The sequence below is a fragment of the Lonchura striata genome, chromosome 1 (genome assembly GCF_050655825.1).
Source record: "Lonchura striata isolate lonStrDom1 chromosome 1, ASM5065582v1, whole genome shotgun sequence".
NCBI classification, from domain to species: Eukaryota; Metazoa; Chordata; class Aves; order Passeriformes; family Estrildidae; genus Lonchura; species Lonchura striata.
The window spans coordinates 19,191,454-19,216,358 of record NC_140703.1 but is presented as its reverse complement, the minus strand read 5'-3'; the positions used below and the strand labels follow the sequence as shown (position 1 = coordinate 19,216,358).

At 51.5% G+C, this 24,905-nt stretch overlaps 1 protein-coding gene and 1 long non-coding RNA gene across 5 annotated transcripts; one reads left to right on the top strand and one right to left on the bottom strand.

The window, feature by feature from the left end:
* Positions 1 to 594: 594 nt before the first annotated feature.
* SERPINH1 (serpin family H member 1) lies at positions 595 to 6,852 on the bottom strand. 4 transcript variants are annotated; one of them, XM_085590754.1, is made up of 5 exons: positions 5,826 to 6,852; positions 3,611 to 4,224; positions 3,278 to 3,376; positions 2,695 to 2,927; positions 595 to 2,543 (listed from the first exon to the last, which is right to left on the bottom strand). In XM_085590754.1, exons 2-5 carry the CDS (start codon positions 4,191 to 4,193, stop codon positions 2,241 to 2,243), a joined length of 1,218 nt encoding a protein of 405 aa, XP_085446880.1. In that variant the 5' UTR covers positions 4,194 to 4,224; positions 5,826 to 6,852; the 3' UTR covers positions 595 to 2,240. The 4 variants fall into 4 exon arrangements, with proteins under 4 accessions (XP_085446880.1, XP_085446873.1, XP_021405793.1 ...); XM_085590747.1 differs by having other exon boundaries at positions 3,611 to 4,227; positions 6,814 to 6,852; XM_021550118.3 differs by having other exon boundaries at positions 6,814 to 6,852.
* Positions 6,853 to 6,973: 121 nt separating this feature from the next.
* LOC144245877 (uncharacterized) lies at positions 6,974 to 24,601 on the top strand. The gene is made up of 4 exons (XR_014958238.1): positions 6,974 to 7,239; positions 10,657 to 10,731; positions 14,821 to 14,994; positions 20,971 to 24,601. It is a non-coding gene; the product is annotated as an uncharacterized LOC144245877 (long non-coding RNA).
* Positions 24,602 to 24,905: the final 304 nt, after the last annotated feature.

The window sequence follows — 24,905 nt, the reverse complement described above, 5'->3', positions numbered from 1 at the left end:
TAGTTGGTGCTGCAAGTGGCTTCCAGTTTAAAGAAAATTAGGGAGCACGTGGTGCTTTGTCAGTGTGGGAGGAGCTCCACACTGGATGTGTGTGCTTGTCCAGTCCCAGGGAAAAGGGGACCTGTCTGTACCTTTAGTTTTGCTTACGAGGGAGTGACAGAAGGTTCATCCCTTTCCAGCAGTGGGAGAAAATGGATTAGCAGAGTCTGCTAGTGGTGGATTTTCCACCTGGGAAGGGTATCTTTAGCCTGCAGATTTTTCCTCTATTTCTCTAGTGGATCCCAGCTGGAGGAGCTTTGGCTTGGACAGTCAGGAAGCCTGATCCCTGTGGCTGACAGCTCTGTTTTTATTCTGCTAAGTGGCCCAGCAGGACAGGGCTGTTGGTCCTTTACCTGTGGAGCATTTAAGGTGTTGGGTATTTGCAGTTTCAGGAGAAAACAAAGGGAAAAGCTGCTAAGAGCGTTCCTTCTCACTATTGATGTGCATTGAGTAATTTTTGTCCATAGTTGCCACTTTAGGGTGTTTTGGATTTAAGGATTGCAAGGAACCTCTGTAAGTTTATTTTGCTCTAAAAGGGATTTCAGCTTCCAGGGATTCATTGAAAAAAAGTTTTATTGCAAAATTACACAACTGTCACTGTGTGGTACAAGAACAAACAATAAAAGCCATCAGACACCTGCATCCACATGATGCATATTATTCACAATATCCCACAGTGTGTTCTTGCCTTGCCCACCCCTTCCACCCCAGCCTCCAGAACGTTCTGTGTGTGGGTTCAGTGCACGGCATCACCGGGAAGTGTCCCATGTTTGGGGATATTCCTGGCATTGCCTCCTGCTTCCCAGCACCTAGGACTATGCAGTATTGGGCTTCTATGGCAGCAGGGAAAATTGGCAGGGAGGTAAAGCAAAGCTATTTAGGTGCTCCATGCTGGTTTCAGAGAACTGGTAATTCCATTGGGATGCATGGATTTTCCTCATTTCTATAATCTCAGTGTTTGCCTTGTGGTGTCTCTCAGTGCGTGGCAAATGCTGCAATGCTCCTGGGAGATAACATCAGCTCCTTGAAATAGTACTGACCTGATGATAGCACTTGAAGAGAAGTTAGGAATAGCCTGGATCAGGCTGTGAAACCTGCTAATTATCAGACAGAAATATAACTATAAATACCTTTGCTTTTCAGGGTCCCCTTATCCAGGTCAGCAGACAGGGAGCTAAAGTACCATGGAGCTTCAGCAGAGCATAATTAGGAAGTCAGGTAATGGCAGCTTTAAAGCTTTGTGTTGAAATAAGCAAGAAAGTGGAGGTGAACCTGATCCCACCTCCCTGTGAGAAGCCAGTTAGGAGTGCCTTGGGTCAGCTCCACAAGGAACCAGCTGTGGGAGAACCCTGGTAGGGGGAGTGGAGCCTTTCCCAGCCCTACAAGCTGATGTAGAGCACTTCCAAGAGAATGAGTTCTCTGCCTGGTACAACTGCCTGTTTAATTACAGGTGATGGCCCCTCAGGTTACTCTTTCTAGAAACCCAGGCTGTGCTTTGGGCTCTCCCTGACATCCCAAAGCCCCTTAGTTATCCATGAAGTGTTGATCCAAGGTGCTCTTGGCTTTGATGCTCTCCCTAAGGAGCTCTTGTGGTCAAAGCATTGAGTGCAGAGCACAGGGTTAGGCAAGACAGAAGGGCACAATGCCACACAATCTCCATTCTCCTGTGCTGCCTCCTGCTCTGTTCCAGGGCCCTGCAGGGGCTGGACTGCACAACTGGCCCTTGGAGCTCTGTTACACACCTCTGGAGAGAGAAGAGAGAAGCAGGGAACAGCTCTAGAGCAGTGTCAGAAGGCACCCAAGCAGGAGAAAAGCGGCAGCGCTAAGCGTTCAGTGGGATGGAAGCGTTTGGGATGGGAGGGTGGTGCCTTGGCAGGGCTGGTGGAGCAGCAAGGAACTGAGCAGGAGGCTTAACCAGTGCAGGGATGAGCTCGGCTTCAAGGTGGCCACCTCAGCTGACTCCTGGTGACCCTCTGGTGCCAGGCTCCTCTGCTCCTCTCTGGAGGTGGGTTTGTGCAATCTGGATTTTGGGGTGAGGTAAAGTGTACGCTGGTTTCTCCTCACAATGCACCCTGGTCTGAATAGCACCCATGGTTCGAGAAGGATACAAAATAAGTGTTTCCCATTTGTCAAAATGCCCCCCTAAAAACACACACAAACCAAAGCTCTGGGAAAAAACAACCCAACCAAAATAAACCCAACTACAACTCATCGCGCATCTTGTCGCCTTTGGGCCTCACGAGTCTGCCGATGAAGAGGATGGAGTTGGTTTTAGTGTCCTTGATCATGAAGATGAAAGGGTGGTCAGCATAGAAGAGTTTGGGGTTCCTCATCTCCTCTCGGCCATAGATGTCGGCATCATAGGGGTTCCCTTCAGTGTCCCATTCCAGAGCCGCGGCATGGAACACATTGGACAGGTAAAGGTCTTTCTTGCCGGAGATCTTGGACAAGTCAGCCTTGGTTTTGTCAATGGCTTCTGTCAGGCCCAGACCACCCAAGTGTTTCTAGGAGGAGACAAGAGGTCAGCAACCCTCCTGGAGATGACACAGTGCAAGAGGGAAGAGGGGCAGCAGGCATAGATAACCCACCAGGCCACTGTCTTTACTCCCATCCCAAAGAACTGTAAGGTCCAACTGTTTAAGGACCTCCTTTTACCTGAAGGTCGTGGCTGACTTCCAGGACGACTTTTGGCAGCGAGATGGCCACTGATCTCTTCTTCATCTTGCCAGTCCATGTCTTGAGCTGCTCCTTGTTCAGCAGTTTCTCCACTCTCTCCAGAGGTTCCACATGGTTTGGCATGATGAAGATCATGCTGGAGAGCTTGTGGGCCAGTGGCATCTCTACCACCTGGAGTTTCTCTGCCTCATCATCGTAGTAATTGTAGAGACCTTGAAACCAGAAGCAAGAACAGTGAGGTGTGGAGCAGAGGCAAAGTGAATTCAACCTGGACTTTCCCTGACTAGGAAGGGAAGAGAGTCTGGACACCCTTTTGGGAAGTGGCCCAGCATTATTGGAGTTGGCTGTGTATCTCCTTTGGATAATGAGCCAGGATTTGTTCCCAACAGCCAAGCACCTCCTAGTAAATGTGGATTTTGTCTGCTCACAGGGAAACTGAATCAATAGAACAAACGCTCCCCTGCTTTGCAATCTTGGAAGCAGCAGGTGGAAATCTGGGTAATGGAGAGCAATGATCCTGACTCTAGCTGCTCTTGGTGTGGGCCGGGGGTTTTCCACTCACCTGTGCGGTGCATCATGGGCACACCCACGGTGTAGGAACGGGTCACCATGAAGCCACGGTTGTCCACCATCTTATGATGGAACTTCTCATCCCAGTGAGCTACAGGAGAGAGAGGAACACAGCTCATAAGAAAAGGGAATGGGCGGTAAGTGCATGCAGTTCCCAACCACTGACAAAGAGCTGGCTCCAGTGGACCTAGGATTTGTCCACCTTCCCTTGGGGCCGTTGGATAATCTTTAAGGCCCCTCACAACCCAAACCATTCCATGATTCTGTGTATTGGCTCTGGGGATGTTTTGGGTCACTTGTACCAAGAACTGAAGGTAGAACTTACGCTTGAAGAACATGGCATTGACAATGAGGGCCCCATCAGTTTTCTCCACATCTTTGGTGACCTCTGGGAGTTTCCCATCCGTGGTCTGCGCTGCCCACTCGTTGATGGACTTGAGGGCGCTCCTCTTGTCTCGGAAGTTGATCTTGGAGTGCTCATAGTTGTAGTGCTTCTTGCTGTTCTTCACGAAGTCCTCGGCGAAGGTGATGGAGGCGGGGCCGTAGAGGCGGTTGCCGATCTTCCAGGTGACGTTGCGGGCCGTGCTGTTGCTGACCTCACTGAGGAGCTCGGACAGCCCACTGTGCACGTAGTCATCGTTCAGCTTGTCCGCGCTCAGCACCGCCTTGGCCTGCGAGGCCGTCGTGGCCTTGCCCCCAAGGGACACGAGCCCCAGGGACGAGGCCACGACCACGGGGGACAGCAGGATGTTCTCCATGTCCTTGTCTTTGGCCATGGCGTGGTAGAGGTTGAAGGCCAGCGTGGTGCTGCGCTCGGCCAGCGTGGTGGCCTTGTCGCTCAGCTTCCTGTCCTCCGAGGGCACGGCCACAGCGAGGCCCAGGAGGGCCAGCCCCACAATAATCCACATGGCTTCAGCAGCACCCAGCACCTCCCAGGACCTGCTAGGCAAGAAAATTCATCAGCGTGAGCCAAAGCCTTCCTGGAGCATCCAGGGATCCCAGGGTCTCTTCCAGAGAAACACACTCCTTGCTCCAATGACAGTGACATTGCCCCAGCACTTCATGGGGGTGCAGCCATCCCAAGTCCACCCTGAGAAACAATCTTCAGGAGTGCAGGCTGCATGCTGGCAAGCAGAGCCTGTGCATTTGGAATTAAAGCTTCCTTTCTAAGCAGTTTCCCAATATTAATGTACAGTGAATGGTTTAAGGAAGGGTCAGGGAATGTAAGCAACAGGTATTTCTGATGTGAACTAAGGCAAGGGGGAGTGGCTTTAAAGTGAAAGAACACAGGTTTAGATTGGACAGTGGTAAGAAATACTTCCCTGTGAGGGTGGTGACAGGTTGCCCAGAGAAGCTGTGGCTGCCCCTGGATCCCTGGAAGTGTCCAAGGCCAGGCTGGATGGGGCTTGGAGCAGCCTGGCATAGGGGAATGTGTTTCTGCTGCCCATGGCAAGTGGGTAAAAAGGTAGTCCTTAAGGTCCCTCCCAACTCAGCCATTCCATGATTCTGTCCCCAGAGCAGAAGAAACCTCTGCCCTGATCAGGAAAAGCTGAAAAAATGTTGTGCTGCCCTTTGATCTCAGGGCTGTTGCAGGCACTGCATGACAAGGATTGTCCTTTCTGGGGACCCTGGCCTGGGCCCCAAATCCTCAGATTCCTTGGCACTAGATGGAGCACGTGAGCTTCAACCAAGCAAAGCCAGAGGCGGCCCTGGAGAAGATCCTGCACTGTCTGATCAGCTCTGTTCAGCTTTGGTTTGCCTGTCCAGCCCTGCCGGGGAGGTACTGGGGCAGAGGGAAGTGGGGGGGCCTCGTTTTCCTCAGCAGAGCCTTCAGTTCATGCTTGAGGTGGGTGGATCTCATCCCAACATAGGTGAGCCCACCCAAGCGAGGGCTGTGAGCCCCCAGCTCCGGTACGTGTGCAGTTCTGAGTGCCTGGAAGCCCTTTGGGGCTCATCCCACCTGGCCCCACACCTCTCCTCCCTCCTGCCTTCACTCAGCAAACCTTCCTGCAGGCAGCTCCTCAGGCCTTAAATTCCCCTTGCAGTCTTTGGGGGACGTTTTCCTCCACAGGAACTGCATCACTACCCTGTGAACAGTCCTGTTCGTTGGTGGTCCTCTCCTCCCACCCTGCTCCTGCCCACTCTCAGGGGCTGTCCCTGGCTTGGGGAGGCAGGGAAAGGCTGCAGCAGGGTTAAAGTATCCCGAGCAGGAAGCGAAGGGCCCGCTGGGATTACACATGGAAGGAAGCACGCAGCACGTAGCCCCGGGCGAAGCGAGTGCGCAGTTCCACCAGGCACCCTTCGCCAGAGCAGGATTTACGTAGCCTCGGAGAGGGAGGCGATTACAGCCTAAAGTCCTTTATGGGAGCAAGGCTTCTGTTAAAGGGAAGAGCCATCCTGGATGCCTCAAGAGCAAAGATTTGTGCAACAAGCTCAAAACTGCCCTCGATGCTCTAAAGTGCAGCCAGGGTGACAAACATTGGAAATCTGAGGAGGTTCCTTCTGGTTTTCTATTTATACCCGTTTATTTCTAAGGATACCTTGAAACTGTTTCATAGTGAGGTCAACGTTTGCCTTTTTCTTTCTGAAAGAAAACAGATACATGGAGTAGTTTTCTTGTGAGCAGGGGGTGGCCTGCACTGCTTCATCCTCAGCTTTAAAAAACGTACATTACTTCAGGGCCAGGTGACAGATTTGGGCTCTGCTGAGTCACACAGCGCGAGATGTAGAAATTTTGCCCATTCTTGGATTATGGCAGCGATTATGGGTGAATTCAGAACCCGTGGTGAAAATTGAGGGAATGTGGAGAATGCACAGCCAGCAACATCCTCTCCTGTGCTCCCACAGCGAGGGGACGCCCAGTGCCAGCGTGGCATTCCTCAGCCTTCCCTGGGGCTGCCGGGACCCTCTTTCCTGGCGGGATGTGATTCCCTCCGAGGACTGTGTTTCTCCCAGGAGCAGGACAGAGCTGCAGGGCACAGGACTCCAGGCAAAAGGCCATTTCCGTGTCACTAGAGGGATGTGACACTTAGTTAAGGCAGCAGAAGGAGGGTCGGGCCATGCTGTAGCAGGAGGCTGCAGGGAGAGCTCTCATTTCTGCGCTGGGATGGTGCCCAGGGTCCTGCAGGCTCCCCGGCTTCTCCGGCCAGAGCAGGGCTGCAGGATTTCACTCACACCAAACTAAAGCTTCCCTTATCCCCCTTTTCTTTTTTGTTATTCTCTGAAAGCTTTTCCCGCAGCTTCACTGTGACCACCTCTTGCAAACTGGAGGCGACTGGGGGATTTTTTAATGCCTTTCCTCAAAATTCCAGAGCCAGCTCGTGGGACAGTCTGTACCCCTGTCCCACACTTCCACCCACCCCATTGCAACCTACCCCACCACAAACCTCTTTCTCCCATGCCATAACCCTCCCCCGATTTTTTTTTTTTTTTGCCCAGCCAGGAGGCTGCAGGACCCCAAAATCCCCCTTCACCCTGCTGCAATCTCAGCTCAGTCTCCACCCTGCCAACCCCGGGACCCCCCCTTACCTGCGGGGTTGGGACACGGCTTTGCTTGGCTCCCTGTGCACCTCCCGGTCCTGCGGAGGGGGTATATAAGGGGCCGGGGAGAAACTTCTGGAAACTTGGGAAAACCCTCTCAAAAATGCTTGGGAGGGAGAGGAAGGGGAGGATCCGTCCCGGCTCTCTCCCGGCCGCCGCCAATGGCAGGGAATGCCGGCCCCGCGCTGCTGAAGGGGGGTCGGGAGGGATGGGGGATGCGCGCTCGCTCCTCCTGCCCTGCCTGTCCCCAGCCTGTCCCCTGCCTGAGCTCAGCCAGGCCCTCCAGCAGGAACGTGGGGAACTATTCCCTGCCCAAACTGTGCTTTTGCCTTCTTACAGGGGCCCATCTTATTTTGGTCCTTTCCCTGCCCCTGGCATCTCTTGCAGCTGGATGGTTGTTGGCAGCAAAGGCAGGTAGTGATGTATTTTATTTTTTTCTTTCTGGACTGTTACCCTCCATATGAAGTCGGGGGTGGTGCAAAGGGTTTCAGCCACGACTGGAGCAGTCACAGGCAGCCAGTGTTTAACACCTGCCCCATCCTGAAATGTGAATCTGAAATGTGCCCTGACTGGTGACCTCCAAGAGAGAAGAGAAGGCTCCAAGGAGAGCTCAGACCCCCTTCCAGTGCCTAAAGAGGCTCCCGGAAACCTGGAAAGGGACTTGGGACAAGGATGGAGGGACAGGACACAGAGAATGACTTCCCACTACCAGAGAGCAGGGCTGGATGGGATATTGGGAAGCACTCTTGGCTGGGAGGGTGGAGGAGTCCTGGCACAGGGTGCCCAGAGAAGCTGTACCATGGAGAGGTTTCTGCTGAGTCACAGGTGTTGAAGCTCAGATTCAACCCTGTCATGTTTTGGGACAGCACAGAATTGTTTTCATGGCAATCTGGGATGTAGGGATATTTGAGGTACCACCCCCCTCATGGATGGTTACATCAGCAGAAGGATGCTTCATCCTTGTGTTCTTTAACTGATGTCTGTGTCTCCCTTTTAATCATACTGTCATTTCATTTTTCTCCCTAATTTTGTCCCTGCCAAGTTTTTATGCTTCACTCTGAAGACAGGAGTCTCAGCAGGTCTCAGCCTCCTGTTGCTGTAGTAGCAAACAGCATCTGATTTTTTCTTCTGACTTTGAATATCCTGTGTGTTGTCTTGGAAGCATTTTGCTTTGGAATCACCATTGCATTCCCCTTAATACTCCACCTATTCTAGAAGGTAGCATCAAAAAGCGACATTTTTCTTCCATCTGACCTGTTCAGACAGTGCCACATGAGTAGATACTTCTCATCTCAAACAGGGGACATATTTGAGCCCTCCCTGTAAAAAATGTTTCCATCAGCTGCAACAAACCTGGTGCTCTGTGATATTTAGAGATCTGGACTCTTCAGGAGGGGATTCAATGGGGAAAATAGCTTTGGAATACCTTAAGCAAGAGATTTTGGTACACTAGTGTCTTTTGGTGTAGTTAGCTTTGCTTTATGTCTGCATAAATGATCAACAGTGGGGTCCCAGAATTTTTATAGCACAATTTTGGCTTTATTAAAAATGAATTTGCTGAAATCAAACCATCAGTACCAAGGTAAATGTTACTGGTCTGTACCAGCAACATGTGCTAGCTGAGAAATGAGAAATGTTCCTTTAAACCTCCACCATCAGCTGCTTTTCTCTGCCAAATTCTGAATTGCTCCACCTTCAAACCCTGCTCTGTAATTACTTCCTATGTAAGATTTTTTCACCTTCCAAGTGAAATCTAAAATAAACTCTTAAACTTTTAATCTTGATTTCTTTAACTGTCTCCCAGCACCAAAGTCCTTTGGGGGCACTCTGGGGGCTCTATGCTTCAGTCTTTTGAAATGGCTTTGCCTCAAGAACATGAATTTGGAGTAGAATGAAAATAGTCGGGTTTGAGGGCTGGCAGCCCAGCATAAAGATATTTTAGATTTTTGCTGATTTTTAAGTGTATATTTCAACCTATTCCTCCTGTTCCTACAACACAACCTGGTAAGAGCCCCTGCAGAATTTTGGGATGTGAATATGCAAAAAAGGAGTCAGTTCTACCAAAATGTCAGCAAACAGCTTCATCTTGACAGTGAACAGTTTTGTCTAGGCCAAAGTTGTGGAAATTAGGCTGATCTGCATTGCTGGGGAGGATTCCTGCTGCCCTCCAGTGATTTCCAAGCGGATCGGGCTATGAAGAGCCACTCCCAGCCCCCACAGTGCCACGTAGGAGCTCCTCCAGCGGTGGAATGGGGCTGGGAAGGGGGAGCCAAACTGGGAGTTGCCTTCTTCCGTCTCCCCTGCTCATGTAATGAGCGGTTCCAGCTGCCAGAGGGACACATCCACTCCTCCAGCTCAGCTCCTCCCCTCCAAACCACACTTGCGCGGGGCAGAACTCGAGTTTCTTTTGTCTGGAGTTATTTCCAGCATGGGTTGACTTTGCGGGTTTAAGGCAGTGCAGAGGCACTGAGCCTTAAATTAAAATCCACCCAAAGATTTTGTGACGTGGGTGTGATCCTGCAGCCCCCACAACAAAGCAGAGGGAGATTTCTAGGCTGGTTTTCCAGTGCTTGGAAATGGGTGTGGAGGAGCTGCTGGGATGGAGAGCAGTGAAATCCGACGGTACCAGGAGTTCAGTTCTGTGGGAAAGAGTCCATGGCCAGCCATGAAACATCCAGACTGGTGCTGTCCTGGTTGTTGGGCTTCTTGTTTCAAGCAGTGTTACTAATCCCCTTGATTATCTATTGAAAGAGTGGTTTATTTCTACGAAAGCAGACATTGTGTGTTCTTTGGACAGGACTTTTTAAAATATAAACTCCAGCAGCTTTGCGCTCTCACCTTACAGTGACCCAGGAGACTCATCCTGTTTTCCTGTGCTGGAGACAGTCTGTCATCTGTGCTGCTGTGAGGCAGTGCTGGTGCAGAATCTCTGCTTTTCAGAATCATGGCTGAGGAGGGCAGGGATGCTGGAGCCAGCACTGAGGAGCCTTAAAATCACCCCATGATCAGGGACACCTTCCAGTGTCCCACTTTGCTCCAAGCCCCATTCAACCTGGCCTTGGGCATTTCCATGGATCCAGGGACAGCTACAGCTTCTCTGGGCACCCTGTGCCAGGGTGTCACCACTCACACAGGGAACAATTCCTTCCAATATCCCCTCTAACCCTGCCCCCTGGTAGTGGAAAGCCATTCCCCCTTGTCCTGTCACTTTCTGCCCTTATAAAAAAATCCCTCTCCCTCTTTTTCAGGAGTCCCTTTTAGGCAGTGGAAGGGGCTCCGAGCTCTCCCTGGATTTCTCTCTGCTCTAGAGCTAGTCAGGACTTGCCTGCTCCTCCAGCTCCTCACATGCAAAGATTTTGGGGGAATTCTGCTTCTTGGCTCAGCTCAAGGACAAGTTTGGGTTCAGCACTTTAATTTCCTCCCTGCACACCCTCCTTTGGCACTGGAGCTCATTCATGCAGCCCCAGGCAGTGTGGAGCCATGGCTTTGCTGGCAGCAGTGCCCTGCACTGGAGTGGGATCCCAGCCCTTCTCCCCTTCTCTGGCTCTCAGCCATGCCCAGCTCTGGCCTGGCTGGAGCTGGGAGGGCCCAGTTTTGTGTGAGCAGACAGCACACAAAGGATGGCAGTGGAGCTGAAAGGCTGCATCCTGTGGACCCGTGCCCTGGCCTGTCTGGAGTGCAGCAGTGAGAGCCAAACTCCTGTGCCAGCATGCTGTGCCCAGAGCTGGCCCTGCCAGCTCCAGGCTTTCAGGGAGCTCACTGGGTTTACATGTCCTGAAGGGGCAATTTGTGGATCCTCTGCAAAGCACTGATCTCCTTCTGCTTCCTCAGCAGGTTGTGGTGGAAGAGGAAGAGGAAAAGACCTGATTGCTGTGGAGCAGATTCCCCATAAATGGGAGCATCCAGGTATGTCATGGTGCACAAACCAGGGAGGACAGGCTACAGTGGCTGCAGCTGCAGCTTTCCCACAGGGCACAACAGAGAGAGATTCCCTTGATCCCAGTTTGTAATCCCTCTTTAATACTCCCAGAGAAAAGTTCAAAATCCACAGGGTTTCCTGCCAACACAGCGAGGCAGGGGGGTGGAATTCCTCTGGTGCTTTGGGGTGGAAAGAATGACATCTGTGTGGCCTCAGCAGAGGGCCAGCATGGGTGGTGGCAGGTTGGATTGCAAGCCCCTGCATCCTACACCTTCCTGGGAGCTGGGCTATGGCAGGAGGAGATGGAATCCTTGTGGATGTGGGAGCAGGGATTTGCAATCCCTTGGGAGGATCCATGGGGCTGTGCGGTCCTCACCTGTTCATACACTGATCCAGGAGGTTGGTCTGGGGTTGTGGTGAGCCAAGGGGACTCCAGGATGCCCTTTTCAGGCTAATGTTTGGACTCAGTGGTCCTAGTGGACTTTTCTAACCTTAAAATCTGTGGTTCTAAGATTTACACTGGTGATGTGCACTCCTTACCCTCTCCTTTCTGCCTCACAGTGACTGGGACTGGCTGGATCCTCCCAAAAAGCAGCCAAAAGGAAAAACCAAGTGCTTGGTTTGTCAGCCACATCAGCCCCATGGGCACAGGGGCCATCTTAAGTACAGGATGTGAGAGCACCAGAGCTTTGGGATGCTGCAACATCAGTTTCCTCACTGGAAACAGCAGCAAGGAATGTCCAATTCCAGGTCTCACCCTTTATTACAAAATACAAGCAAAGAAGGACCAGGTGCTCAATCTGCTCTGCACAGAGTGGAACTGTGGTGGGGCACCTCTCGTGTTAAAAGGTACCATGAGCTCTCCCTTGTCTCTTCCTGAAATTTTCCAGGAGCGTATGGGAATGTGAAAGGTCTGAGCTCTGCCTGCCCTTCACATTTAGTGGAAGCTGAGAGGAGGCTCAGCCCCACACGCTCCCCCTTCAGGAAACCGGGATGTAAAAGGAAACTGTTTATTCTGGAGCCAGCTGAGGGAACAGAACCGCCCCTAAACCCGAGCCTGGCTTGAGGGCTCCTCAGCTGGCCAATCCTCTGCTTCCAGCATAGCACTGCTCACAGCTGGGAGGCGGGGTGAGCCCAGCCTGTGCTGTGTGTGCAAGTGTGTCACACAACTGCCTGTCTCCTCAGTCCTACCGCTGTCCCTAAAAGTCTTCTCCTTGTTGGGAATCAGGTTCTGAACAAGCCAAGCCCTAAAACTGCTATTGTTGATGGCAGAGGAAGGAGGGGGCTGAGTGCAGGGCAGGGCTGGGGCTGCTGGGTTTGCTGCCCTGGGCACTTTGAGGGGTTGGTGCAGCAGTTTGAAGGCAGGAAAGGAGGAGGGGAGGGATGAATCCCAGGAATGATTCCTGCAGAGGCCCAGCAGGAACAAACATTATGTGCAATCCTCCTCAGCCAAGTGCTGAGGATATGTAAGCAAAGGGATGCTTAGGAAGGGCCTTGGAATCCTCTTTGTCTATTCTGCTCTTGCAGAGGCAGCAGAAAAGCTGCCAAGGTGGATACAGCAGGAATCACAGACTGGTTTGGGTTGGAAGTAATATTAAGGCACATCCAGTCCTACTTCTGCCATGGGCAGGGACACCTTCCACTATCCCAGCTTGCTCCAAGCCCTGTCCATCCTAACCTTGGACACTTCAGGGATCTGGGAGCAGCCACAGCTTCTCTGGGTACCCTGTGCTACAGCTTCCCCACCCTCCCAGGGAACAATTCCTTCCCAAGATCTAATCTAAAACCAAACAGGAAAAGGAGTTTCATCCTTCCCTAGTTTCCAAGGACCATGGTTGCCCCAACCCTGGGGATGTTGCAGTAATCTGATGGGAACAAACCAGTTTGTGTCCAGATCTGAGCTGCTGCAGCTTTGCTTGGGATGACAAAATGCAACCACCTGGGAAGCAAATGTCCGTTGCCATAGGTCCAGATTGGGTCAGGGAGCTTAAGCTATAACGTGGCAGTTTAGGATGTGTCTGCAAGAGGCTAGGATGTATTCCAGGATGTATCTCCAAGGCCAGAGACCCTTTGGAAACAAGTGACATCTTCCCTTTGTCCCCACAGAAAAACCTCACTTAGTATGAATACTCCTGCCTGCTTCACATACGCCAGCATAAAATTGCAGTGTGCTTTTCCCAGTTGCTGTATAGACTCCCCATGAAGATCTGGCAGGGAAGAAGTGGCAGATTTGTGGAAGATTCAAGGAGCCCACATGATGCAACCACACTGCATTCTTGCAGAGCGACACCTGCTCCTGGGAGCTTCAAAAGGAGGCACTCAAATTTTATTCCAGCTGCCATTGGGCTGCATCCACACATTAAAGTCTCCTCCAGGGTCACATCCCTGTCCTGCCACAGCTCCTGGTGTTGCAGAGCCACATTCCTGCCTCAGGGATGTTAATTTTAGAAACAAAACCCACTCTCTGTTTTCTGTTTTCCGTCTTTTGTAATTTGCAGGCAGGAAAGTTGTGGATGGTTCAGTGAACTTTTCCCTGTTTCCCATTTCAGAATTAAGCTAGAAGGGCTTTTTCCTAGTCTTGCCAAATGCATTTAGAAACTCACAGGCATGTTTAGTTTTGGGAACAGTCATGCATTTGGCAGTAAGAGCAGCAAATAGGATCCTGGAGCAAGGGAAGCTCCGTGGCTGTTGGATGGGGTCTGCCAGCTGAATCACACAAGGTAGATCTGACTCATCACATCAGAGCTGCATCTGCAGATGTCCCAGGATTTTATAAAGTTGGACAAGGCTGATTATCCTCTGTAAAAGCTGGGGAGACTGAGTCATGGAAGGTGAGTTTGGGGCCGTATCAGAGCCAGGCTGGTTTGTGCTGCTTTCCTCTCCACAAGGATGCTGAGGACTTGACAGGGAGTCCCAGAGGCATCTTCTCTCTCTCTGCACAGACAATCTGCTGAGAGCTGGGACCCCAGGATGTGGAGCTGCTCTGTGTGTGATTACCCCAGCTCCAGTCTCACCCAGCAGAGATGGATCTCATGGCCAAGGGGCTCTTTGTATTTATAGAGCAGCCTCTGTATCCTTGTCTTCTCTCCCTGCTCCTGGTTACTGTGCTGTAAACCCCAGGCAGGAACAGGCTCTGCTTTGTGTTTCTGTAGCCTGTGGGACCATAATTGATGCCTTTCTCCAATGTGGATGCCCAAACTGTGTTTCCCACAATGGGAAGGGATGCAGGAGCTGCCTCTCTCTGCACTTCCAGGCAGCACACTGCAAGCTCCTGGCCCAGCACTCAGCACACTGAACATCTCCTGCATGTCCCTGGATCTGACAGGCTGTTTCCAACACTGGAGGAGGCATCAGAGCTGCTGAGTTTGGCTTTGTACAGAAGGTCTCTTGTTCAGCCTGGGGCAGAGGTGCTTGGGAGAGGTGGGGTGGGAGGTTTAGATGAATGAGCATCGTTGTTTCACTCCTGATTCCCTTCAGGAAGATGCTGGATGTTTCCCAGCTGTGCACAAACAGCTTGGATTCAGTCTTTGAAATCATTTGTGCTTCTGGACTCTTGGCTTTGACGTCAAGACCTGAATCACCCTGGGATCACTCCTGGTTTGGGACCCAGGGGATGCTGTGGTTACAAAGACACGTGTGAATCAAAGCCTCTTACAGCTGCTGTCCTTTCCTGCATGGATCTGTCTTAGCCCCATCCAGCTGGGAATTATTTCAAGCTCCTTTGCTGCCTGAACACAGAGAAGCAGCAGCAAAGAACTTAAGGCAGCTCCTGAGTTTTGAACGTTTCAGGATGCAAGTCATGGCTGTAGTTCGGTGGGAAGGAAACACTCAAATCATGAACTTCCAAGGGTTTCTGTTGGATATGGATTACCCAGTTCTGGTTGTTGTAGTTTCCAATGACAAAGCTGTGTGCTGGACATGCAAAATAATGGAGAAAATGCAATTTGTACATTGTGGTGTCTTCATTTTCCAAATTTACCTCCCCAAATTCAGAAATACCTTCAGTGACTGTGATGGTGCTCATCTTGATGAATTAAAAATTTAACTATGATTTTCTCCTTAATTCCACTTAATAGAAAAATTGAAACTGCTGGAGGCAAGTTCATCAAATGTGGGATGCACAATGAATCCACTCTGGGCTCTGTCTCTGATTCACCACGTGACATGAATCTAGCGATTTGCCTCTGCCTGAAGCTTTCCTGACTTCCCTGGTATTTGCAGGAAGGTCCATGGTTATCCTGTGGAAGCAGGTATGAAGTGGGGCAGGGTGGAGGGACACCCAAAAAGCCCTGCAGGAATCTTGGGCACCGTGGGGCTGGTGTAGAGTCAGTGCAAACAAATCCTTGTGTACATGAGAAGTGCTGGGCTCATGGCATCATGCACTCCAGAGGTCCTTTAGAGCCTCATCACCTGTGTTGTCCCATTAGCTGGCAAATCCCAGTGCTCTGGCTTCAGCTAAACAGGTAATTGTGTGCCTTGATGCCATCCCTGGGGCAGCAGGACCACTGTCCCTGAGGGTGGGATCAGGGTGAGAAACCTCCTCCAGCCTTACCTACCACCAGGGTTTCTGTCTCCAGTCCCAGCTCCAATCCCACGCCCTGAATCCTGTGCTGGGAATACACTTCTGGCTCTGTGTGGCTGTGGCCATGAGTTTCCCATGCTTCAGAAAGTGCCAATAAACACAATAAACAGCACAGCCCCTGCACTGCTGTCCCTGAGCTCCTCAGGTCCCCAGTGCTTATACACTTGGGAGAGTGAGAATATTTAGGATTTCTGGGCTGCAGAAGTGTCAGTGTGGAAAAGGCTGCACCAAAGCAGAGATACCAGCGGAAATAGACGGATTTAAAAATAGTGGAGACAGAAAGGGGCTGGCTGGGATTCAGGAGCTACAGAGAGCACACAGATCCAATAAGGGTGCTGCAGGACTCGTTTAGACCCTGCTCCCACCCACACCAGCCCTGGGCATAGCTTCCCCTGCAGAGACTCCCCCATGGCCCTGGCACTGCTCCCCTTCTGGGGCTTCCCCAGGGAGCAGTGCCCAGCCGGGATGCCACCCAGCTCCACGACATCCCCTCCGTGCATCCCCAAGCCCAAAGCCACCCCCCGAGCCCCAGGGAATACATGGAATCTCTCCCCAGACGGGCAGGGACATTGCGTCCTCCTCGCTCCGTGTCCCCGTGTCCGGTCTCGCTGCTCCCCCCGCTGCCCGGCCCCGGCACCATTCCGGGCTGGCTCCAGCATTCCCCAGACACCAGTCCTGCGAGGAGGAGCAGGAAAGACTCGTTCTCCACCGCACAGCCCCGGGATGTGCCCCGGCAGTGCGTCTTGGGAGCCCCCCTCTGCCAGGGAGAGGTGTCTCTCCTTCCACTTGCCCTGGGAATGATGCTCTTCCAGGCCAGTCCTCCCTGCTGGAACGAGAAAAGCAGAGCCAAGAGGAGTAAGGCTAGCAGGGGCCAGGAGGGGGAAAGGGAAGCAAAGATGGATGTAGAAACCCCTGGCATTTTTGCTTGTTTGTTGTTTTTTCTTGTTTTGGGTTAGAAAGGACCTTAAAGATTACCCAGTCCCACCCCTGCCATGGGCAGGGACGCCTTCCACTGTCCCACCTGGCTCCAAGCCCCAGTCCCCATTCCCTGGAAGGGAAACATAACTTATTTCAGACTCTGCCAAATATAATTTCAATTGTGATTTATTAGACTTACCACTAGAAATAAGATGATGATAGTATAGGTAACTCCAGACTGTGGGAGCATGGCATGGGAACAACATGACAGGAAATTCCTTATGTCTTTCCAGATTTCAGTTTCAAAATTGCTATTCTGCCGAGGAGCAGAGAGAGGGAGTCCTTCTCCTTCTCTTTGAGTGATCTGCAGGATCCTCTTCTGAAAAGGATTCCCCAGGCTGCCCAAATCCCATGAGGATTATCTGAACTGGTCTTCTCTTTCCCATGCCAGGAGTCTTTCCTTGTCCAGGGAAGGAAAGAGAGAGACAAGGATCTGCAGGAGAAATTTTGGCAGACAGATGGTGGGGATGGGAGTGACTTAGAGCAGCTCTCATAAAAAAGTCACACAATCATAATGGCACAGAGTAGTTTGGGTCAGAGGGGACCTTAAAGCTCATCCAGTCCCACTCCTGCCATGGGGAGGGACACATTCCACTGTGCCTGGTTCCAAGCCCTATCCAGCCTGGCCTTGGACACTTCCAGGGATCCAGGGGCAGCCACAGCTGCTCTGTTTCAGGGACATGTCCATGTGTCCCCAGGGATGTACCAGGACGCACAAGCAATCCCTTTAGCAGGAAATGGGAAGGGCTGACTTCTTACAAGACACAAGGCTGGAGCCCCCAGGGGGGGCTTGCAGTGATACCCTTCAGGTCTCCCACTCAGCTCTGGTCCAGAACTGCAGCCTCCCAGCAAACAACACCCAGAAAGGGGGTTTGGCTGGTAAGGAAGTGTTTTATTTCCTTTAATTATCTGGTTCTGAGCTGGATGGAGCCCAAGCCTGTTCTTGGTCAGTAGCGAGCCCCGAGCTGTGCATGATCAGAGCTGACGGCCCCAGTGGTGCTGGTGCCAGTGCCAGCAAACCCCACTGATCGACCTGAAAACCCCTACAGGTCTGACACAAAACATTCATGCTCAGAGGATGGATATTTGAGATGAAACCTCAGCAGCAGGTCCTGCTCAGATCCCCTCCTCTCCTGAATTTGCAATTGCCAGCAGCGAGGAAAATCTCCGCAGAATAACTCAGGGATTGCTTAGAGCCCCTTGCATTGGGATAACCAAGTAAAGCAGCAAGTTCTATGCTGTATCTATCCAGGAGAGACAAATTAGAGCCTGTCAGGGTTCTTAGAGCCTGGCTGGGGTGATTTACCAGGCATCTCAGTGCCTGTGCACACAGCTGCAGATGCCTCCTGTTCGCCTTTCTTCAGGACATGCTGCCTCCCACAGGGAGCTGCTGGATGAAGGGGGAATTAAAGGCATTTGATATTCCCTGACACAGTCCATCACCAGGCTGCCTTCCCAAGGAGCTGCAGCTCAGGGGCTTGCCTTGGAGGGAGGAGCTGCTTTATCATGGCATGGCAGCTCGCCCAGGGAAGAGCTGAGAGGCAGCTGGGATTTAATCTTGAGCCAGAGTTCTGCTCCTGTGGGGAGGCCAGGGGTCAGAGAGATGAGCCAGGCTGCAGGAGTGAGGCAGGGAGGGGGTTTCACACTGCTGTAAGCACTCCCAACCCAGCCTGGCAGGCAGATCCCAGCCCCAGTGCTCTCATTCCAGTTCCCAGACCTCTGTGCCCTCCCCTGACCTTGGCTCATCAGGAGCATGGAGTTGGTGGTGCTCCATCAGCTCCATCCCATGCTTGCTGCCCACCCTCTCTGCACCCCCATGTGTTTCCCTTGGGGAGTCCTGTTCTGTCTCCAAACCCCTTCTGCTTCCAAAGGATTTATTTCCACACTCCCAGCTCCCCTCTCCATCCTATAAATGGAAAGGCTTAGGCAGGCACTGCTGCAGATTTAAAGCTGTGTGACCACGAGATTTGCTGCAGCCAGCCCAATCAGCTGATCCAGCCACACTCACTCAAGGAATTATTTTCCACTGATGTCCAAGCTGTGGCTGCACAGAGTGGGGGGAAAAAAGGGAGACTTGGTATGTTTGGGATAACTGTGGAAGGAAAAGCACACCTGGAGAGGGGGGCACATCTCTGCCTTTCCTATATCTTGAGCTGCTGCATCTGTCAGGGTAAGCAGTTGTAGGATGAGGTTATGAACCAAAAGAGAATGGATTTAGATGGGATATTTGGAAGGAATTCTTGTCTGTGAAAGTGGTGCGGCCCTGGCACAGGATGTCTAGAGAAGCTGCCCCTGGATCCCTGAAAGTGTCCAAGGCCAGGCTGGACAGGGCTTGGAGCAAGCTGGGATAGTGGAAGGTGTCCCTGCCCATGAAACCGGATAAGCTTTAAGGTTCCTTCAGCCCAAACCAGTCTGTGATTCTTTGTTATTTTCCTGAAAACCAGGCCCTCCTCTGGACTCTTTCCTTCCATCTGCAGCTATCTAAGATCTCATTCCAGATTCTGTACCTTGGGAAATTGAGGTGTGCCCCCAAACCTCCCCTGAGCCTACTAAATCCCACAGGGCTGGAACCATTTCTGTTGTGTGAATCCCACAGGGTAGCTCCTTCTGCTGTGGGACCAGGCTATGCCTGGTGGCCATGGCAAGAGGCACCTTCTGCCCCTGTGGCTTTGCCACTTGGCCTGGAGGAGAACTGGAGCTGGGAAGTGAGAGACTGCAGATTCAGCAGATGGCTGTTCATGAATCATGGGCTACCTGGCTGTGTGGTCATCCTGAATGGCTCCTGCTGGACCTGTTTATGTACATGCAGCTGAGCTGAGGTTTCCTGGGATGGCTGAGCTCCCTCACGTGCCTGCCCAGCCCTGGTTGCACCTCAAGGCCACCACAGGGACAACTGGCACATGAGATGTCTCCCAGTCCCCACCCTCGTGATGGGGCAGCTCTGCCCAGTATTCCAGAATTTCCCTCCTCTCCTTCCCAAAACACACAGCTGCAGGGGAGTGGGGACCTCTTGGGAAATGTCCCCAGCTGAACTCAGGGGATTCAGGGAAGGTCTCTGCTTCTTGGCTGATCTTAAGCTGCCCTCACCCCTTGTTTCTGTGGGGGAAAATCTCCAGGCGAAGAGAGGGGCAGGAGGGGATGGGTGAGAGGGAAATTCCTGCCAGGAATGAGTCACCCCCTCGTGCTATGCCTGGAAAAAGCAACTGGTCCCATCCTGCTGTGGTGCTGGGGCAGAAGGGATCCCTCATTCCTTTGGGACCCTTTTAGGGATGGGCTTTGTATTTTCCTGCTTTAAGGTAAGTTAGGCTGGAGTTTCACCCAGTTTAGGGAGAAGCAGCAGAGCCAGGTATCAAATCTTAAATGACTTCCCAATTCCTGGCTGGTGAGGCATAAAGCATAGGGTGACTTTGTGTGGTTTACCCACATGCTTTGTGTCATTTTAAACTGAGGGGAGAGATTTTAGATTAGATATTGGCAAAAATGTCCTCCCTGTGAGTGAGGTGAGGCTCTGGCACAGGGTGCCCAGAGCAGCTGTGGCTGCCCCTGGATCCCTGGCACTGCCCAAGGCCAGGTTGGACAGGGCTTGGAGCAGCCTGGGACAGTGGAAGGTGTTCCTGCCCACGGCACGGGTGGAAATGGATGGTCTCTGAGTTCTTTTCCTACCCAAAACAAGAAAAAGAAAAAACATTTATTTCTGCTTTCCACTCTGCTTAGCATTAAATTTTCTGAAAGAGTCTCCTGTACAGGAGCATCCTCCTGAGCAGTGTGGAATTTGCAGGAAGCATCCCCTGCTTGTGCAAAAAGCCAAAACTCTCCTGCCTAAAAAAATATTTTTTATCAAGGAATACTGGAGATGGTTTAGGCAGAGAGGGAGCAGCACTAAATCAGCTTTGACCTTGGCTTTTAGGCCTGTGATGGAGATGCAGAGCATAATCCAAACTTAACTTTGCTGGGGTGCAGGATTTGTGCTCAGAGAGAATAACAAACAATCCCCTTGGGCTGAGTCTGGGGCTGATGGCTGGAATTTGAGGAAATCCTGTGTGTTTCTAATCTTGGGCTGCTTTTTCCCTGGTAGTTTATTCCTTTAAATAGAAGGGCTTACATGGGATTGACTCCTACAATCCTTGTGGCCTGGCTGGGCTGTAATCTTTAATGGCCAGCGATGGGCAGGGATGTCACATCTCACATCCCTCCTGCTTCTGCTGGGAAGGGAAAACACCCAGGAGCCCTCACTTCCTCAGCCCTCACCTGGAGATCTGTCCCAGCTCCTTCCTGCCCCTTTGGAACAGCAGGGAAAGGACCCTGGTGTCTGACACCAGGGAAAGGCTGGAGTTGTGCCAGGGCAGGTTTAGGTTGGAGATCAGGGAAAGGTTCTTTCTCCAGGGGTGCTGCCCAGGCTCCCCAGGGAATGGGCATGGCTCTGAGGCTGCCAGAGCTCCAGGAGCTCCCAGGGATGCCCAGGGTGGGATTGTTGGGATGTCTCTGCAGGGCGAGGGGTTGGACTCGACCATTTCTCAGGACTGAGGGAGGAGAAATGCCAAATATGATGCTCTGGCTCACATACAAAGCAGGTCAGGGAGCTTTGTCCCCACAATATGCAATGGCATGAGGAAACAGCTTTTTTAGGATTGGCAATTATGTATCTGAATGTCCATTTAAATTTCAGATCTCCAGGAGAACCATCCACCTCATCCCTGGCAAGAAGATCCAGGTTCCTCCACAGTTTCCCAGCAGGATTTGCAGTGGGTGGTCACAGACTGGAGAGCTTGGCAGCTTTTTCAATGGTACTGTTTGCTGCAGAAACCACGTATTTTTACCTTTGTATGGAATAATCACATCCTGATGAAATCCAGGATTTGTGCAGCCAAGCTGACTTTGCAAGTGCCACCACCTTTTGCAGCTACCAGGACCCCAACCCTGGATTTCCCAATCCTCTTCCTCAGCTCTTCAAATCCTTCTTCCTAAACTACTCCTGAGCCAGAAGAGCTGTCCTCCAGGACCTCCCAATCCATTTTTCCCGTATTGGGCAAGAGCTCCCACACCAGCATCCCCTTATCTCTGTAGATCCATGTCCAGAGGGTCCTTGGCTACCCCAGTCTGCCCTGACTGCCTCATCTTGCTGATGCATCTGCAGCCCTCCCTCAGGGCACAGGGGAGGCCAAGTGGAGCCTTTCCCTTCTCCCACCACCCTGTCTTGGAGTGTGGGAAGCTCAGTGCTCCTAGGAGGTTGGGATGAGTCAGTGTTTGCACGTCCTGAGTCACTCCAGGGAGTTGCCAGAGAAGGAGGAGGATGCCCAGTCTCATCTGGGGGTGTAAATATCCCAGGAAGTTCTGTCCAAAAGAAAATTCCCATTGGGAGGTCACCACCTTGTAGGGTTGCTTCCAGCAGGGCCACCACCACGGACCAGAAGTGTCACCCCATGAGAAGAAGTTATTTCCTGTCCCTGCTTCCCCAACCCATGTGTCCTTGGAAACTTCCTGGGACATGCCTCTTAGCTGTTCGCTCAGAGCAAGTTTTTGGAACCAGGGCATCCAACACACCAGGGAGGCCATGGAGAACTTGCCAGGCAAGTTCTCAAACCAGGGCTTTTGGGATGTCTTTTGAGTAGAATTCATTCCCAGTCCTCCCACCGCTTGCAATTTTTATCAATATTTTTGGGGGTTTTTGAACTAGAGATGCTTTGAACTAGAGATGGCTTTGGGAGTGGATTGGCTTAGGAGTCCATTCCTGGTGCTCAAAGCAGGTTTAGGATTTAAAGGGGAGAGTGGACACCCTTGCTGACACCCACAGGCACCTGGATGTCCTCTGTGCCTTGATGAAGCCCCAGAGAACACCACAGGATACTTCTAATATACACCCAGGCTTTAGATTTTTACCTCCATTTCCAGCTTGAATGCAATAAATTCCCAGGTTAAGAAGAGCTGGAAGAAGCATCCGAGGATTTTTTGTTCTCAGAGTCCCTGCCTTTAACATGAACTAAATTTTCTGTGCTTGTTCAGAGCAGAGGCTGAGCAGGGAGTGAGGCCAGAAAAACAGGGGGTCATGTCAGACTCTCTTTTTCTCTCTCTTAACACTGAAATAAAAATACATCCCAAGCTTGTTTTGGGATTAACAAGAAAAAATTCCTCTTGATGGGAACCATCTGTGGCCAGGAGATGCCGGCTGCTCTCTGCCTCCCACCCTCACCCAGACTCTGTCATTTGGGGTGTGTTCCTCTCCCAAATATTATTCCTCTCATCCCTTGTGCTGGTGGGAGGAATCCCAGCTATTTAGGGAGGCTTTTCTCACAGCATTTCAAAGCAGCAGCAGCTTGTGGCACCTGTGGAGGATAATATTTGCTCTCTTCATTACAGTCCCAGTGCCAGCACAGCTTGCTGGTGGCTGCTGGGCTCGGAGGGGAGACACTGTAAGTGTCTTGGGTGTGACCTTTCCACCCCAGATGTCACCTCGGGGTCAAAGCAAACATCTTGAGGCCTCTCTGGCCTGTCCCACAAACCAGGAGGGGAAATCTTCCCCAAGGAGTGGAGATTCCCTGGTTCTGCCTCTGCTGTGCTGCTGGAAATGAGGGGTTGGTGCTGGTCCCTTTGTGGTGTTGAAGAATGAGGTGATTTCTGGGACCTTGGCCCCAGCTGAGGTTTTGGGGTGGGAAACACAACTTCTGGGTTGGGTTGGCAACAGGAGGATGAAGAGGTGCATGTGCAGCATCAGGAAATCCAGAGAGATTTGGAGCAGGGAGAAGCCTCCAAGGCCAGGAAGAGGAGAGGAAGCTCAAGGTGAATCCAGCAGAACCCAGGGCAGGTCTGGCCCGGGAGGAAAGGCTGGAAGTGTTTATTTGTTCTCTCTATGCAGCTGAGGAGGCTCCCTGGCTGAAATGTCTCCTCCTGGGATCAGCTTCTGGCAGGTTCAGCAGGAAGCTGGGAGTAAGACGAGCCCAACAGGTTCTGGGCTGTGAAACCTCCTGGATGGCAGCATATCCTTGGCCTGGGATCCAAGAGCTGAACTGAAATGGGCCCAAATGGGGGCTTTCCCAAATGTGGCTGGATGAAGGGTTTTTGTGTGAGCCTTGACATCTTCACAGTGATCCAGGTCTGGCTTGCGAAGTGGTTTGGATTGATTTGGAAAAAGGAGGGCCGGACATTCAAGGCCTTGCTTACCCTGCTGTCCTGCTTGTCCCCCAGTGTGGGACCCTCCCAGTTCCTGAACTCTCCAGTGGCAGCAGTGGATTTCATCCTCCAGCAGACGAAGGCAGAATGCTTTCCATCTTTGAGGCTGGAAAAATCCATCCCCAGACATGGGCTTGTCTCTGCAGCTGGGGGTGCAGCCCACGCTCCCATCCCAGGAATGTGGGATGATCTGGTGCTGCTTTGCCCAGCCCTGCTCTGACCACAGGCTGGGAACAGGCCTGGCTGCTCTCAGAATATTCCGTGGATCCCTGAATCCATGGCTATTGTAAGATGCTCACCTAAAAGCTGGTGTGCAAGGAGGACTCATCTTTCCAAAATATTTAAAAAAATCCCTCCTGGGGCAAATACATCCCCAAATGCCACTCTGGTTTTAATAGAGAAGGGTGTTTGTGCACAGTTGCTGATGCTTGGAAAGCTGAATGCAGGTGCTGTGCTTCACCCATCAAAAAGCAATTTACAGATTAAATTTGTAAAAATTTATTTAAGCTGCTGGAACAGCATAATAGCATAATGTAGAACAACATATTGTAACAGGAAGAAAAATTGCTGTTTTTTTTTTTTTTAAATGGTTGTTCTATTAGAAATAGAGAGAAATGGATTCACATAACATTTTTCAGACTGTGAGGTTTTAAACTCTGGGAGTTTAATTTCAGCAGTGTTTTTGCACACATACTCTATCTCAGGCAGGCTGAGCTGAGGCTGGAATGAGTTTTTCATCCCCTGTGATGGGGTCAAACCCCACATCTCCATCCAAGAAAACTCCAGGATGGAGAGGATCAGAAAACTCATGCTCCCCCTGACCTGGCTGAATAACAGGGGCTTTGTTCAGGGATTTTATTTCAGTACCTGCAAAGAAGCCATGAGAAGAATGCAGCAGGTTCCTCCCAGGCTGGAGAAATGCAGAGATATCTCCAAAGGTGTTTAATATTAACTGGTGCAGGGCACATCCCTGAAGGGTTTGATTGTGAGCCTATCTGTGTTTGTATCCAAACATCACCTGCAAATCCATAGCGTGGCCAGAGCTGGAGTGGGTGAAAGTCCTCCTGGAGGGAGCTGGATCAATAATGGGTTTGTCAATAAAGATCATCCTGTGCTGGCACCAGGAATGTGAACCACGAGCCCAGACCTTCCTGTGCAGGCACAGAACAAAGGCCTCAGCCAAAAGACTCTGATGAATGTGTTGGTGAAGAGAAGAGGGCTGGGTGGGCAGGGAGCAGAGGGAACAAAGCGGCCCTGTGTGCATAAGCAGCCAGGGAGAACGCTGGGATTTGCCTTCCAGGGTGGATGTGATGGCAGCTCCTGCAGCAAAACCCACTGGGGTTTTGACACAAGCAAGGTTTGGCCTTCACACTCATCCTCTCTGACTCTTCTGGTCAGATGTTATCAGAAGCATTTTTTGATAAAGCTCCTTCTCAC

Bases quoted from the DNA above. Each gene is read 5' to 3' on its own strand.
- SERPINH1 (XM_085590738.1), bottom strand. From the start codon at position 5,524: ATGTGTAATCCCAGCGGGCCCTTCGCTTCCTGCTCGGGATACTTTAAC. The intron at 4,225-5,288 runs GTTTGCTGAGTG...CTTGCCTAGCAG, and splicing joins GAGGAGCTGCCTGCAGGAAG to GTCCTGGGAGGTGCTGGGTG. The intron at 2,928-3,277 runs GTGAGTGGAAAA...TCTGGTTTCAAG, and splicing joins GCCCATGATGCACCGCACAG to GTCTCTACAATTACTACGAT.